Consider the following 14,828-nt stretch of genomic DNA (forward strand, 5'->3'; position numbering starts at 1 on the left):
TCTTGCAGCTTCCTCTGTATCAATGTCAGATTTCTCTCTCCTTCCAGCATGCAAGTTGTGTAACTGTTTAGAGTAGCATATGAAATGCAGTGCTTTGTGTGACATTCTGCTTAATTTACAGAGATTTGAACAACAATGCAATCATGTCCGTCCAAGAAGATGCTTTTTCTCAGACTCGCCTCAAAGAGCTGTAAGTATATGTTTGCTGGTGGCATACTGCCCCATATCGAATCCCCTGCAGCTTCCAGTTGGTTCTGCTGGGTCGCAGTTCTGTGACAAAATATGAATAAGAAACAGCTTTGTAAAAATCAGTTAGATGCTGTGGGCTTTTGTTTTGCTGGTATCTAGGGTCTGCTATGAAATGGGTATCTTCATTTCCTGAACATAAATGCTGTAAAGTATCTCTTTTTTCTTGCAGCGTTGGGCACATTTTTTCCCTGTGTTTATTCTGTCTTGTTTAAGAATAGTTTGAGAGACCTCTTGAATAGGTGCTGGAGTTAAAAGCAATGTTCTAATCAGTAAAGCTGTGGTTAGCTGTTCTTATCTTGGCTCTTGATTTTGTTGGGGGTTTCCTGTCTCTTTCGGATTTGGCTTTGCAGCTCTGGGCTGTGTCTGTCCCAGTTTGATAGTGCCGTGTGATGGCATGTCAGCAGGCTGCAAATCAGCCAGTTCAGCAGAGTTTGGCATGCTCTCTCCTTTTGCTGTGAAGGATGCATTAAAATTTGAAAGTGGAGAATATTGTGCCTGAAAATGTCTTATAACAGGAAGAAGTTACAAAAAGTTAAACCCAGGTTTAAATGTTTGCTGTGCATGACTGCATTACTGTTCTATCTTAGAGCAGGCTTTATATCCCTTGATGGTCCACCAAGCGGGTGGTGCCATTATGGTTACTAATGTGGCTGTTAGCACTACTCCCCTCATTATTACAAAGTTCAGCTCTGCACATGGCCCCTCTGAGGCCAGATGATAGAACTGTGTACTTGTCTACCCAAAGGTACTAACTAAGGCACATAAAAGGCCAATTTTTGCGTAATTAAGAGAACTTTGTTCAAACCGAAGCCTCAGTTCTTACTTCCTTGCATACCATATTTCATGGTGTATAGGTCAACCTGGTGTAGAATTCAACCCCATTTTTCTGATCCAAAGTTAGGAATTTTGTAGATGTGGTATATAAGTTGACTTCCCTTTTTGGATCAGAAATAAGGGATCGGCTTATACCGGCCTCTGTGGTCCAGGCACCTGGGGGTAGCAGCTCTCAGCTGGTGCAGCCCCATCCCATGCGAGCGGCGCTGCCAAGCCTGGTGCTGCTCGCCAGGGCCAGGCTCAGCGCTTGGCTAGCGCGTCCCCACCCCCTGTGAGGGGTTCTGCCTGGCCCGTGCCAGCCAAACACTGAGCCCGGTGCTGCTCTCAGGAGATGGTGATATGATGTATAAGTCAAGGTTAAATTTTAAGAGTTAAAAATTGGGCTTCAAAACTCAACTTGCATGTTGTGAAATACAGTAAAAAGTTCAAAATAAGTTGGAATGCAGCCAGCAAGCAAGAAAAATGTTCCATCAGGAGCCTTTCCAGGGCACTTGACAACCATCATGTTTTGCTTTCCCTTTATGGGGAAAAAGCCTTTTTATAAACTTTGCAGTAGTACAGAGATTTGTTGTTGTTGCTCAGACAGGCTGCCCAGATCGCACGTGATCTTCAAACATGTAAACCATTCTAATGCTAGGTGACCTACACACCCCAAGCTAGCCTGAGCATAACTCATAGCCTTCTTACAAGCAACTGTCTTTTAATCTTTTTTTTAAATCCTATTAATTCTGGCCAGATTACCAGATGAAAATGAGGCCAGTCTTTGTGAGGGGGGAGGTGAGAAGACCATGTTATAGACATCAGGCATTTTCTATTGTGAGGTTTTCTAGACTGCCTCCTGTTTATAGGATGGTGGATGAGGGTAAATAGCTCTCAAGTAGCAGAAAAAAATCCCTTGTGCTGTGAATTGCACCTTTTCCATCTGTTACTGAAGAAGCCCGGCTTGTGTTAGTGGTAGGCCACTCCTTTCTGGAAGATGAATCTTTTCGGCACCTGAGTCACAGTTCCTGGTGTGACACCTGCTAAAAGCAGTAGAAACTTTTGGCTGAAGATACTGTTGCTTGATGGGTGCACGCCAGATACCTGCAAGTGAATATATCCTAGTAACGTTTGGCAGCTTTAGGTCACTGCAAATGGAGGAGGGGCATTCAATCAAGAAAAGAATGACTTCACCTTTTCCTTGTTTCTGCAGGATGTTGAACACCAGCAGCTTACTCTGTGACTGCCAGTTGAAATGGCTGCCTCAGTGGCTCAGTGACAGCCATTTGGAGCAGGCTGTTAACGTTAGTTGTGCTCACCCCGAGTGGCTAGCTGGGCACAGCGTTCTCAATGTGGACCCTGAAGATTTTGTCTGTGGTTCGTATTGTTTATTTCTTTGACTTAAGGGCGCTGCAATGCCTAAATAGATGCATGCTTCTTTGGAAGCCAGTCTGTGACGTCTAAGTAAGATAGCCTAGGTCTTGGCAGCAGAAAAAGGAATCGTGTCTCTGTGATCCATAGCCTGCCACTGGCTTTTTGCTCTAGTGCTGTCTCTTTTTTGCAGTGGGTTTTTTGCCTACGCTCCCTGGACTCTGGAGCAGTTGAGTAGTGAAGAATCGTACTGAAAGAGGAAATCCTGACGCAGTTTCAAATAAATGTTCAGTGCCTTGGGTTTTCTGCATTGTAGAAGCTGTTGGGCACCAGAGTGTTGGTTTTCTAAGTACCCGACAAGCAAGGCCCTTTAGTTCTGGTGCGGCAGGTGATGAGGGCTCCGTGGCAGAGAGCATCCTGTCGTGCTCACCTAGCCTTCCTCACCACAGGTTTGGGATGTGTCAGACTGCAACACATTATCCTCACGTTTAGACTGGGAAGTAGGGCAGTGAGATTACCCCTGCTTTACAGATGGGGAGCTGATGTGCAAAGGCTGTGTAACAGGACCAGGGTCGCAGAGGGAGTAGACGGCTGACCTGGGTGTCCTGAGTTCCAGATGGGCGCTCTAGCCAGTTGACTGTTCTTCTCCATCTGTGCTTCTCTTCTTCCATAGGAAAGAGAACTACTATCTTAGGCAACTGAGTGCTCCAGCTTCTCCCGCCCCAGTCCTCCAAGTTTTTTTCAGTGCTGTGGCCTATATCAAGGTGTTTGTTAAAACAAATGGCAGTAAAACAGCTATATGTTAATGGCAGGCAAGTGAGAGGATTCAGGTCACTAAGGCATAATGCAACTGTTCAGTTTTCCCTAAGGTATTTCTTTCAGTTGCTTCTCGGGCACCAAGCACGATTAATTCTGTTATTCTTGAGGATGTGCCTTTGCCGTACAATCTGCCCCTTGAAAATAAAAATACGCAGCACAGTTCAGCATTGGTGTGAAGAATCTGCAGCAAATTCCAGATGGCCAAGGCAAATGCAAGGCCCCACAATAGACCTTGCTGTGGTTACTCCTCTGTTCTTACTGCTTATCGTCTACGACCACCTGTTGTCATAATCCTGTTTCACAGCTTCCTTTTTCCTATAGCCACCTGACTTCAAGCTGAAGGTAATTGAATGTGGAGAACAGATAGTGAGGATGGATCTGTCATCTGCAGGATAAAACAGCACTGTTCCTTCATAAAATACTATTCCTCTTAACATTTGTTCAGAAAGATCAGCTGCGTGTGGAAGGAGAAACTTGATTAATCTTTCTGCCATCGTTTTTTGCAGATGACTTTCCCAAACCACAGATAAGAATACATCCTGAGACCACAGTTGCTCTGCGAGGCATGAATGTGACTCTGACATGCACTGCTGTCAGCAGCAGCGATTCACCAATGTCCACGGCCTGGCGTAAGGACAGTGAAGTACTGTACGATGCTGAGATAGAGAATTTTGCCAGGTATCAACAGCAAGGAGGCGAGGTCCTTGAATACACCACAGTCCTACACCTTTTCAACGTGAATTTCACCGATGAAGGGAAATACCAGTGCATTGTCACCAACCATTTTGGTTCTAACTATTCCAACAAAGCCAAGCTGACTGTCAACGGTAAGCAGTTACGCCAACAAAAGACCTTGCTTTTAACCGAGAGCTGTTGTTAAGCTTGCGTGAAAAATGCTTTAGAAGCTAGTTGTGACAGATGAAAGCTTGCTTCTCCCCTCTTCCCCTGTAATTGTGCCAGGCTAGCTTCAGGTTCTATAAAGATCCCATTAGGGATCCATTTAGGTCCATGGAAGAGCCCCAGTCGGAGCAGGTAAAGAAGATACTGAGAACGATGACAAACGTAATCCTTCCTCGGTGCAAAACTCCCTCTGCTAGTTAGCGTGAATGCGAGGATGGGTCCTGCTCGGGCTCACAGAGCTGAGGGAGACCCAACTAGTGACTTCCACGTAAACTGCAGTAATAGGGCTAAAATATAAATGCCGTGCCATTTTAGACTTCCCGTTTTCTTGTTCTGGATGAAGGCAAAGGAAAAACCCATGTTAAACCAGGCCCGTGGAGATACTGGGTAAGTGCAGCAGCAGGGTCTTTCAAGAGCAGTGATCCCTTTTCTTAGGGGGCGTCTGTATTTCCAGCTTTGCTTGAAAGGCAAAGACTTCCTTGCAGGTGGTGAGCCTGTACCAGAGCCATAGAGGAAACTGCTGTTTGCCATTCAGACATGCATTCACTTCTCCCTTCACCGGGGAAGGGTAAGAATGAGTCAGCCATGTAGCACAGTTGCAAAAAAAAAAAAAAAGCAAATGCAGTTTTGGGCGGTGTTAACGGGAAGGTCATGTGTAAGATACGGGAGGTGACGGCATTACTCTACTCAGTGGTGGATAGGTATCCGTGAGGGTATCAAGTGTCCTTCCGGGCTCTGCAGGTTAAGAAGGTTCTAGAGAAACGAGAGGCTCCAGAAGTGAGTGACAAGTTAGTTGATGGAGGTTTTGGGATGCATCTGTACAAAGCAGGGTTGAGAACTTAGTTGTGTTTAGGTAGGGATAAAAGGAGATTTAAAGAGCAGTTTTTAACTATTTGAAAGGTTGCCATAAAGAAGAGGGGAACGGAGGCCAAGATGCAGAATAATGGGTTTAAACTGCAGCCGAGAAGATTTAGATTAAACTTCCACACAATTTTCTTGGAACAGTGGAACAGGCTGTCCAGGGAAGTTGCAGAATCTCCCTCATTGCAGTTTTGTGAGAAGAGTCTGGAGGGACTTCTGTCTGGGAAGGGTCAGCAATGGCACATCCTGCATTTGTGCTGGGCTAGATGACCTGTGACGTTCTTTCCAGCCCTGAAATTCGAGAGGGGAGATTAAGTTACGCTTCTTTCCTTCAATTTTCGCTGTGTTGTAGTGGCTGAAATATTGTCCCTCCCCGCTAAGACTAGTTGAAGTGAGCCTTGCCCATATCATACACTATTAGAAACCAAAAATAAGAGACTGACTGTATCAGCCTGTATGAGGGGGTAGAATTGCAGCAAGGAGTAAGATCTGCTATCATGCAGCAATTCCTCTAGCTTTCTGCTGTATCCCACGTGCTGAAATGCTTCCCTCGCTGAGTTCACGATGTCTTTTCTGGTGCAGAACTGCCTTCCTTCCTGAAAACCCCCATGGATCTCACGATCCGTACTGGGGCTATGGCTCGACTGGAGTGTGCCGCAGAGGGCCACCCCACGCCCCAGATCTCCTGGCAGAAAGACGGCGGCACGGATTTCCCGGCAGCACGTGAGAGGCGAATGCACGTTATGCCTGAAGATGATGTCTTCTTCATTGCAAATGTAAAAATAGAAGACATGGGGATCTACAGCTGTATGGCACAGAACGTCGCTGGAGGTCTGTCGGCAAACGCCACACTGACGGTGTTGGGTAAGTGAAGTGTGGGTCTGGGATTGTGTGGATCCTCTCCTTTTCTTCCTTCTAGTTGTAAATGCAGCAGGGAGCAAGAGAGGGCAATTGCTTTAAAGGCTCTGGCCCGTCTCTCCCCAGCAGGCAGGCATGCACAATGCGGACATGTGATTTTTACAGTTGAATCCCAAACTTGATGAAATAGCTTGTAATGCTATTCCCTTGTCCATTGTCGTCTAGCTGCATGATGAGATGCATGAGGGTAGCTTCCATTCGGTTGTGCTTGCTGTGCCGCCACTTCTGTCAGGTACAGCTTATGCTAACGTGAGTTGTAAAAGAGAGGATTTAAGGGGTGTACTTGATCGAGGAGCGTGTAGACCTGATAGTCTCTGCTACATTGCGGGAACTCGAGAGCAGCCTCGAGTGTGCCAGTTAGCAGCAAAGGGAAAGTTGCATCTTCAGGGCTGGAGGCTTCTTGAAGGCTTGCAGCCTCTTAATATTGTGGCCATATGCTGACTTAGGAGCAGAAATGACACGTGGGGACCCTGTTGCCCGTGCCCTGAGGTTCACTTTGGCATACTCAGTGGGACGGTATTCAGTTGAGTTGGCATGACAGCTGCAGAGTACCTCCTTACTACTGTGTTGCTTTGATCTCGCTACCGGAGACCAGGCTTAGGCAGACTTCTGCATCCCTTTCAGTGCACCTGGGCTTACTGTAGTCAAGGTTCAGTGCCCTTATCTTTCAGGTTAACTAAAGGCCTCTCTCCTCTCCTGCCAGAAACCCCTTCGTTTGTGAGGCCTCTGGAAGACAGGACAGTAACCCGTGGGGAAACCGCTGTGCTGCAGTGTATCGCTGGCGGCAGCCCTGCCCCGCGCCTCAACTGGACTAAAGATGATGGGCCTTTAACGGTGACAGAACGGCACTTCTTTGCTGCTGCCAATCAGCTCCTGATCATTGTGGATGCTGGCCTGGAGGATGCTGGGAAATACACGTGTATCATGTCCAACACGCTAGGCACAGAGCGTGGCCACATTTACCTGAATGTCCTGTCTTCCCCAAACTGCGATTCGTCCCAAGGTGGCATTGTGCATGAAGAAGATGGCTGGACGACAGTTGGCATTGTGATTATTGTTGTGGTCTGCTGTGTTGTGGGCACCTCTCTGGTATGGGTCATAGTTATCTATCACATGAGAAGGAAAAGTGAAGACTACAGCATCACTAACACAGGTAAAACGCAGGACTAGCTTGCTTCTGTTCTGTTTCAGGCAGTCACGTGTGAAACACTTACAGAAAGAATGTAAAGCCCCCGATTTGCCAGGCCTGGATTAGGCCAGAGAGACGAGTCTTTTGTTTCTCATAGCTGAACTTCTCTTGCTCACGGCACGCAATTGACTGGGTATATTTTTCAAGGTGCCCCTTATATCTGCTCCCCTTTGGGCTAGGGAAGGAGTCAGATTTGGAGCCTTCCATGTTAAGCACAGTCGTTTGTTTAGACGTCATACTTTGATGCTTGTGTCCTGCCACCCTGCTGAACTGAATGGAACAAATGAAATATGCGGTTTTGGGAGTAACTGGTAACCTGAAGTAACTCGCAGACCTCAGGGTATAGGACAAGATCCATCATTTATTTTACTCCGTTTGGGTGGGGGTTTGACTAAGCCAACGCTGGTGATTTTCTCATCTCCTTGAAGTGGAGAAGGGACGGTGCACAAGTGGGATCCATTTCTTACTCTGCATCGGTCTGCCAGCCAGTGACAACACCTGTGTTGATTCAGTCATTATTGATTGCATCTCTTTCAGAGGAGATGAATTTACCTGCAGATATTCCCAGTTACTTATCATCCCAGGGAACTCTGTCAGAACCTCAGGAAGGCTACAGCAATTCGGAGGCAGGAAGTCATCAGCAGCTTATGCCTCCAGCCAGTGGCTACGTGCATAAAGGCACGGACGGTAAGCACAGCCCTTGCACACATTGTTTGCCTTGCAGCAGCACTCCAGCGTAGCTCTGAGTTCTGGTAACTAATAACAGCTTGTACAAAGCCAGGAAATGTGGCTTTAGGCCCAAAGGTGACTCTTCTACAAGGCTGGCAAGTAATTCTAAGACTTCGGTGTATTTTTCTGTAAGTAGATGTTTTCTGTTTAGTCTTAGGGTGGTGTTCACATATGCTTCACTCTTGTGGGTGGACGAGCTCGTAGATTCATAGATGCTAGGGTCAGAAGGGACCTCAACAGATCATCGAGTCCGACCCCTGCGCCCGCCTAGGCAGGGAAGAGCCAGGTGCCTGTCCAGCCTTCTCTTAAAGACCCCCAAGATAGGGGAGAGCACCACCTCCCTTGGAAGCCCAGTCCAAATTTTGGCCACGCTTACCGTGAAGAAGTTTTTCCAGATATCCAGCCTAAATCTGCTCTCTGTCAGTTTGTGACCATGGTTCCTTGTTGCCCCAAGAGGCACCCTGGTGAACAGGGCATCTCCGATCCCTTGCTGCGTCCCCCTGATGAATTGGTCGGTGGCTCCAGGCTGGAACGGTTGGGGCCTTGTGCCCACTGGCCTCATGCCAGCTCCCTGCAAGCCTGACATGCCCCCAAGGGGATAGGGTATCCAGTGGGGCTAGTTGATGCCCCGCTCCATTCCTCCCTGCTGCCTGTGATTGAGACAGAGACGAGAGGAGTGTCTCCTGCTTGGAAGTGTAAAAGCTACGTTCTCTTGTATGTTTAGCACGCAGCTGTAAGTTAGCTGTAGACAGGTATTAGCAGTTGGTCAGCTGAATATGCCCCTGCTGTCATCTCTTCACCTTCCCCCAACAAGGGTGCAGTCCTACAGACCTAGCTCCCTCTTATGGGAGAGGCATGACATGCCATTCAACATAGTGCAGGAGAAATCCTGAGGGTGGTCTGGCATCAGACAACATCAAGGCCATGCAGGCTGCCTGTTACAGTACAGGAAGGACAGTGGAACCTGCACGCCCCCATGACGTGCCTACATATATGGTTCAACCTCTGAAAAGGCAGATGGAAGGACGGGTTCGTCCGTTCCGCCGCTGCTTGGAGGATGCAGTAGGAGAGTTCAGAGCAACACGCAGGCATTGCTCTAGATATTCACAATTGCTGCGCCCTGGTAGAGGTGCCTGGGTTGGATGCCGCCCTTGGCAGAGCTGCTTCAGCCTCCAAGGACCACATCTGTTATATCAGGCCATTGCCTCCGAGTCATCCAGAAAAAGTGAGCAAACTTCCTTGGATTCAGTGCTAATCTATGCCAGGCTTTTTGAAGCCATGCCACTGTAATGTTATGTGCTCATGATTTATTTGTGAAAGCAGCTGTAGAAATCGGGCACCTCAGCCCTTCTAAACGGACTGTTTTTGTTCTGCATCGCGTTTATTAGGTGGCACGGGTCCATTAGTGATCTGCTCGGATTGTTACGACAACGCCAACATCTACTCCAGGACCCGAGAGTACTGCCCTTATGCGTACATCACAGAAGATGACCCGCTGGATCAAACCCTCTCCAATCTTATGGTGCAGATGCCCAAGGAGACCTATCCAGCACACGTCCAGCATGACACCAGCACCCTGGACAACCTAATTGCAGACAGAGAGATGTCCGTCTTCCTCACCAACCATGACAGAATAAGTGAGAAGAAACTCCCCTCTCAGCAGACGAATGGTGAGTGCCGGACCTATTGTCTGCTCTGTTTTGTGCTGTCAGGTGGGTGCCGGCCTGTCTGCTGCCCTTGCGTTGGTACCGTTTACTCCCGTGTATCTGACCGGGTGCGGTAGTGCGTGCGAGAGCTGATCTGATTGCTAAGTGCTTGCGCTCCTGGCTGCGTTGAGCAGAGAGGAGGCTGGAATTGGCACCAAATGCTCCTGGCTTTGAGGGACATGGCAGTTCCTGCTGAAAAAACGGCACCTTTGAACCTGCAGTTCCCCCCTCGTGGCGCTTGTGAGGTGTAATCTCTTGCCCTTGACTATCGGGTATTTTCCTCCGCCAAGATCCTCTCAGCTGCAGAGTAGAGTTGCATGCAGATATCTCTCGGGAAATCCAGAGAGCGCTTTTGTGTTTGTATCCAGCAGGGCTCAGTGTTTCAAAGCATTTGAAAAACGTCTGGTAGGTTCGATAGTTGGGTCTTGTTGCGAGTCTCTTCCAGGGAACTGCTTTGGTGTACATGGAAAGACTATCAAGCATGTTGTTGCTGGTTACAGTAACAGCCTGCTACAGAGAGAGGCCTCCAGGAAAATGTGTACTTGGAAGCAAAGTAGAAAATAACCTTCTTTTTTTAACAAACCCCTTTCTGCCAAGTCGTATGGCATGTCAGAAATCTGTTTAAAACTTGGTGCATTGATCACGAACTCAGATCCCTCTTCGTTTTTTTCCCTCAGAACCTTTCCAGCTACCCCTGTGGGGAATAAACAAAGACCTCGGGCTGTCGCGCTCGCACTGCCTGCATCAACCATCAGTACACGAGGCCCCTCGAGCTCTCCGAAGCGAGGGCGTCCTTGACGACGACCGAGAGCAAGCTGCTTCGCCCAGACCTTGCCACAGGTTATGTGAGCATAACTTTGATTTTAATAGGACTCGGAACATGCAGGATTACAGTGAAACTACATAAGGCAGCAAGGAGAAACCTTGGAAGCAGGTTCAGACCAACTGACTCTATTACTACCTCAGGATGAACCCCATGGCCAACCACGCTGTACGTGCATGTCTACGATTCCAAGTTGAGTGGACCAAGATGGACTCTGCTGCAAGTAGGGTAGTGACACGGGCTCTTGTCTCCGGGACTTGCTGGTGTTAAAGGCGGGAAGGTGCAGCGGTTTGGCTGAACGCTCTGGTGAAAGAGAGAATAGCGACAGCCACGGCAGAAGTACGGGAGCACGTAAAGTCTGATGTGGGGACAGCCTTTGTGGATGCGTGTCTTGAAAATGCTCCCAAGAAGGCATAGCTATTTCATGTTGCCTTCTGTGATGGATGGCAGAAGCATTTAGGGTGTCCCCTTGGAATTCGCTAGTGATTGTAAGCGTACAGCTGTTGGCCAGCTTGCGTTCCCTTCGACTGTTAGCAGCACTTCGCATTACTGTGTCAGTCTTATGTTTGGGGTTGTTTTTCCTCCTACGACTAATGAACTCTAGCTGTAAATACATTTGCATTTATAAATATTTTGTATACACTAAGCATATACATGTGTTGGCTGTAATGTAAATATTTTTTATTATGCCAAAGTGTATGTATTCAGTTCTAGTTTTGACAGCTGCCTGTCAAACCAGAAGTTTTATGGTTTGGTTTTCTGAGATTGAAAGCTTGTTTCCAAAGAATAGAGGTGTCTTTCCTGTTGGGAAGAGTGCAGGCTTGTTGGTGAAAGAGTAACCCTAATGAATTGTGCTCATTTACATACAGCAGTGGATGTCAGGCTTGACTGGTGTTACTGCAGCCTGCTCCCTTCCAGTAGGTACCCAGGAGGCCTGGGCCCGTCTGGCCCATTACACCTGACTGCAAAGGTCTGTGAGTCTTTGTGTTGAAACCTGTCTGTTCCCTGCTACAGCGTGAAATCCGACAGGAACCTTGTAGGAACAAACCTGATTCTAATCTGCAGCTTCCAGCAGCGCTCGTAACAGCAGGCACCATGAGATTGACACACCTCAGCAGTGTCTCCAAAATGCAAAATGACTCTTCTTCTTCATGCACATCTAAGGAAATAATACCAAGCGTAAAAGAGTTCTGAGTGGCTGATGTCCTGCCAGCATCTGAGCTTTCATCTCTTTAAAAGGCCTTCCTGGCCCATAGGTTGCAGAGAGCTCCGGCTAAGTGAACAGTACCTTTGATTTGTCTTTAGTCCTTGGTTTGGCGGCCATCAGTACAGGCACCTGAATTAGGCAGGGGCCAGTTAGCTGCGCTGCAGGGTGCCAGCAGCAGCTTGGTGCAGACTGTCTTGTACCAGTGCAGCTTGCCTTTTCCCAAACCTGGTGTTCCCAAGGCTGGCTTTATAGTATGAATAGCAGCACAGACAAGGCCTTAACTTGCAAAATGTGAGGCTTAGATCTGCTGGGCCTGGGCACAGAGGAATCCTTTGCAGTAAGTGCGAATGCTGAGCGTGCAGCAGACAAACGCTCCTCTGCTGCTTAGACAGCCAGGTCACTTCAGGCAAACCCTAGGGAGGACGTCAAGGTGCAGTGTTGGGCCTCTCGGGCTAACCGGAGAGGTGGTGCAGTCTCCATCCTTGGAGGTTTTGAAGACCTGGCTGGACAGAGCCTTGTCTGGGATGATGTAGTTGGGGCTGGTCCTGCTTGGAGCAGGGGTTGGACTAGATGTGACCTCCTGAGGTCCCTTCCAGCCCTCGCTGCCTGTGATTCCCTTGGCGGAAGGGTGTGCGTGGTGCTCTGCAGGTGTTCTGCCTCGCACCGTTGCACGAGAAGTGAACCTGCTGTTCAGAAAGCTTGTGGCCCTGTTGTAAAATGCCAGCAGTGAGATCCTGGGCCTTTTTAGGTCTGTGGTGAATCTGATTCTCTCCAGTAGAGCCAGGATACTTTGCCCAAGCGGTAGGCGATGAATGGGTGATGAAGAAAACATTTCTGGCCTCTGGCAAAGCATCAATAGGCTTCAAATCAGACCCCTTTTCTAGCCACCTTTCCCCTAGATCGAGAGAGCATTACCTGCCAATTCCTCTCGCTGCTGACGTATGTCACGCAGAGAAGCAGCATGGCACCAGAGTTCCCCAAAAGCCATTGCTTCCTGATAAAAACATCCAGGTGGAAGTGGAGGGGGTTGTTTAATACTGGTGATCTCATCCATGTTGCATCTTCAGCAACCCAGTGTGCTCAGAGCTCGAGTGGGTTAGCGCGACACCTTCCTTCTGGTAAACGGGGCCCCAGGGCTGGCTTCCTAGGGATCGATGGCTCTGTTCAATTCGTAGACAATTCACCACGTTTGTGGGACCAGCAGCACTGCTTCACTTCACAGGAAAGATGCGTCTGCACCAAACAGCAGGTCGAGCTATGTGAGAGCTGGTGCCTAGTGTCGACTTGGTGGGGGTGTCGGGGGACTTGCTCTTTCCAAGACCCCCGCTCAAAATCCCTGAAGGCAGGGATCAGTTGTGTGTGCTGGTGTTGGCTCTCTGTTACTTTCCAGAGGTGATCCTTGACATGGCTGGTGGCCTAAGCCAGGTAAACCGGGGCCATGGGTCTGGCGATGGCAAGATGCCCAGGTTCTCAGTGGGTTTGGTGATGGCAGGGATGCCTGGGCTGTCGAAGCGACTTGCCCAGCAGCGCAGCAGCCTCGTTGGAGCGGGGCCAGAATTGTTCCCGAGCTTCTGATTAAGTGAAACCGAGCGCCAAACTTGTAGCCCCACGGTACTGCGAGGTTTTTAATACTTCTAGGGTATTGCACATAATCTAGTCACTACAGCTTAAAGGGAAAGTAAACTGAAGTCTCTTTCTGTGGCTTGTAATACATTTACAGTAGGCTTTCTCTCTGAACATTAGCAAAGAAGACGCTGTCACTTTTTAGATGCAAGCCTATCTCTGTTCTGCAGAAGCCTGCTGATATCCATTAGGCTAAATTCATAGCAGAAATGTCAGGTCATGGAATTGCTGTAATGGAAAACTTGCCTCATTCCAGGCTTCCTGCCTGCTTTGGTCATACATCGTAAAGGTCAGCGTGGCCTAGTTGATCCGTGGCACACTGAAAGCCACGACGTCTTGCCAGCAGGAAAATAATCCTGTTGTGCTTTGTCCTCTCTGTCGGTTTGGCAAACGCTTAATGACTTTCCCTCCTGTCTCTTGTATGGAGCGTAAATCAATGCTGTTCAGGCTTCTCTGTTTGCAATTGCTCCATGATTGCAAACATGCAGGAATGGGCAGAAGAGGTCAGAAGCAGCGTCTCCTCGTACAACGAGCAGAATTGGGACCAGGGCTTGTCAGGGAACTTGTCCTACCTGCGCCAGAGCAGATTTATTGTCATTGTATGAACAACGGCACCTCCCTTTTATAGTGGTTCTCAGCTGGATGTAAACAGCCTTTGCCACTAAAAAGGTGAGCTAAGCGGGAATGTGCCTTATTCGCATTGTGAGAACCAGGCTAACTTCCCATCCGCAGCGGTAAGGGAAACGGCTCCTAGACATTCACACTGGAGAAAAACTTATTCTGCAAAAAGGTTCCCCCGGCTGTTTTCCAGGAGCCCCAACTTGCGCAGAGCGGATAGTCTATTTGCTTGACGACGACAGGTACCTTTATGCAAATGTCAAAGCAGTAGCAGCTCTGGTACTGGGAGTACCTACAACAGTGTGAGCAAAGCTTTCCCCTTTCCTAGTCTCTATTTATATTTTTCTCACTTAAGAATGTATATTTTGTATAGCATGTGTAACATACGTTTGTCTACTGTAATATACCTCCATTCAATAAAACACTACGTACCTTGTGAACCTCTGGTGTGGCTTCCATAGCATGCAGGACATTCAGCGCTTAAACAGGAAATGTTTGTAAGTTTTTTCCCTAGGGGAAAAATGTAGCAAAGCTGGTCAGTCCTTTCCAGTCGGGTGGTGGAGGAGCTGGCTCTCCTCTCAAAGTAACCCTGGAAATGCGGCTAGAAGGGGACTGGGTGCTCGGTAACATCCATCCTTTCTCTTCCTTGAGGAAGGGGGTTGGCCGGCTCATGTGCCTGCTTGGAGAGACAGCTGCCCAGGACTGAGCCCTGTTGTGGGACGGATGCAGCCCTCGCCTATCGGGGAGTCAGAGCTCCTGCCTGATAATCCCACTTCTCGCTGACCACACACCCCCTTCGGATCTGAGACAGGTCCGAGGGTTTGGAAAGTCTTGACTTGCAAGTGGTGGGTGGCCTGCGTACAAACGGCTAATGAAGCATGCGTGAGCACTGCCGGGCTAGCTGAGCAGTTGCTCTGCTTCGAGTGGCTCTTGGGAGAAAGCAGACAACAAGGTGTCTTTAAACAGCTAATAGGAGATAATCAGCGGGTTGAGAGAGGGCGC

The 14,828-nt window shown here is 48.6% G+C and overlaps 1 protein-coding gene across 1 annotated transcript in view; it reads left to right on the plus strand.

The window, feature by feature from the left end:
* LRIG2 (leucine rich repeats and immunoglobulin like domains 2) overlaps window positions 1-14,266 on the plus strand; it is a 35,345-nt gene extending 21,079 nt beyond the window's left edge. The window contains exons 11-18 of the mRNA XM_059717432.1: window positions 122-190; window positions 2,276-2,439; window positions 3,759-4,079; window positions 5,596-5,877; window positions 6,635-7,084; window positions 7,658-7,807; window positions 9,238-9,519; window positions 10,233-14,266. Of these exons, the coding sequence (XP_059573415.1) occupies window positions 122-190; window positions 2,276-2,439; window positions 3,759-4,079; window positions 5,596-5,877; window positions 6,635-7,084; window positions 7,658-7,807; window positions 9,238-9,519; window positions 10,233-10,462 (1,948 nt within the window). The 3' untranslated portion in view covers window positions 10,463-14,266. The remainder of the gene's footprint in view (window positions 1-121; window positions 191-2,275; window positions 2,440-3,758; window positions 4,080-5,595; window positions 5,878-6,634; window positions 7,085-7,657; window positions 7,808-9,237; window positions 9,520-10,232) is intronic.
* Window positions 14,267-14,828: the final 562 nt, after the last annotated feature.

This window comes from Alligator mississippiensis, chromosome 14 (genome assembly GCF_030867095.1).
Source record: "Alligator mississippiensis isolate rAllMis1 chromosome 14, rAllMis1, whole genome shotgun sequence".
Classification (NCBI taxonomy): Eukaryota; Metazoa; Chordata; order Crocodylia; family Alligatoridae; genus Alligator; species Alligator mississippiensis.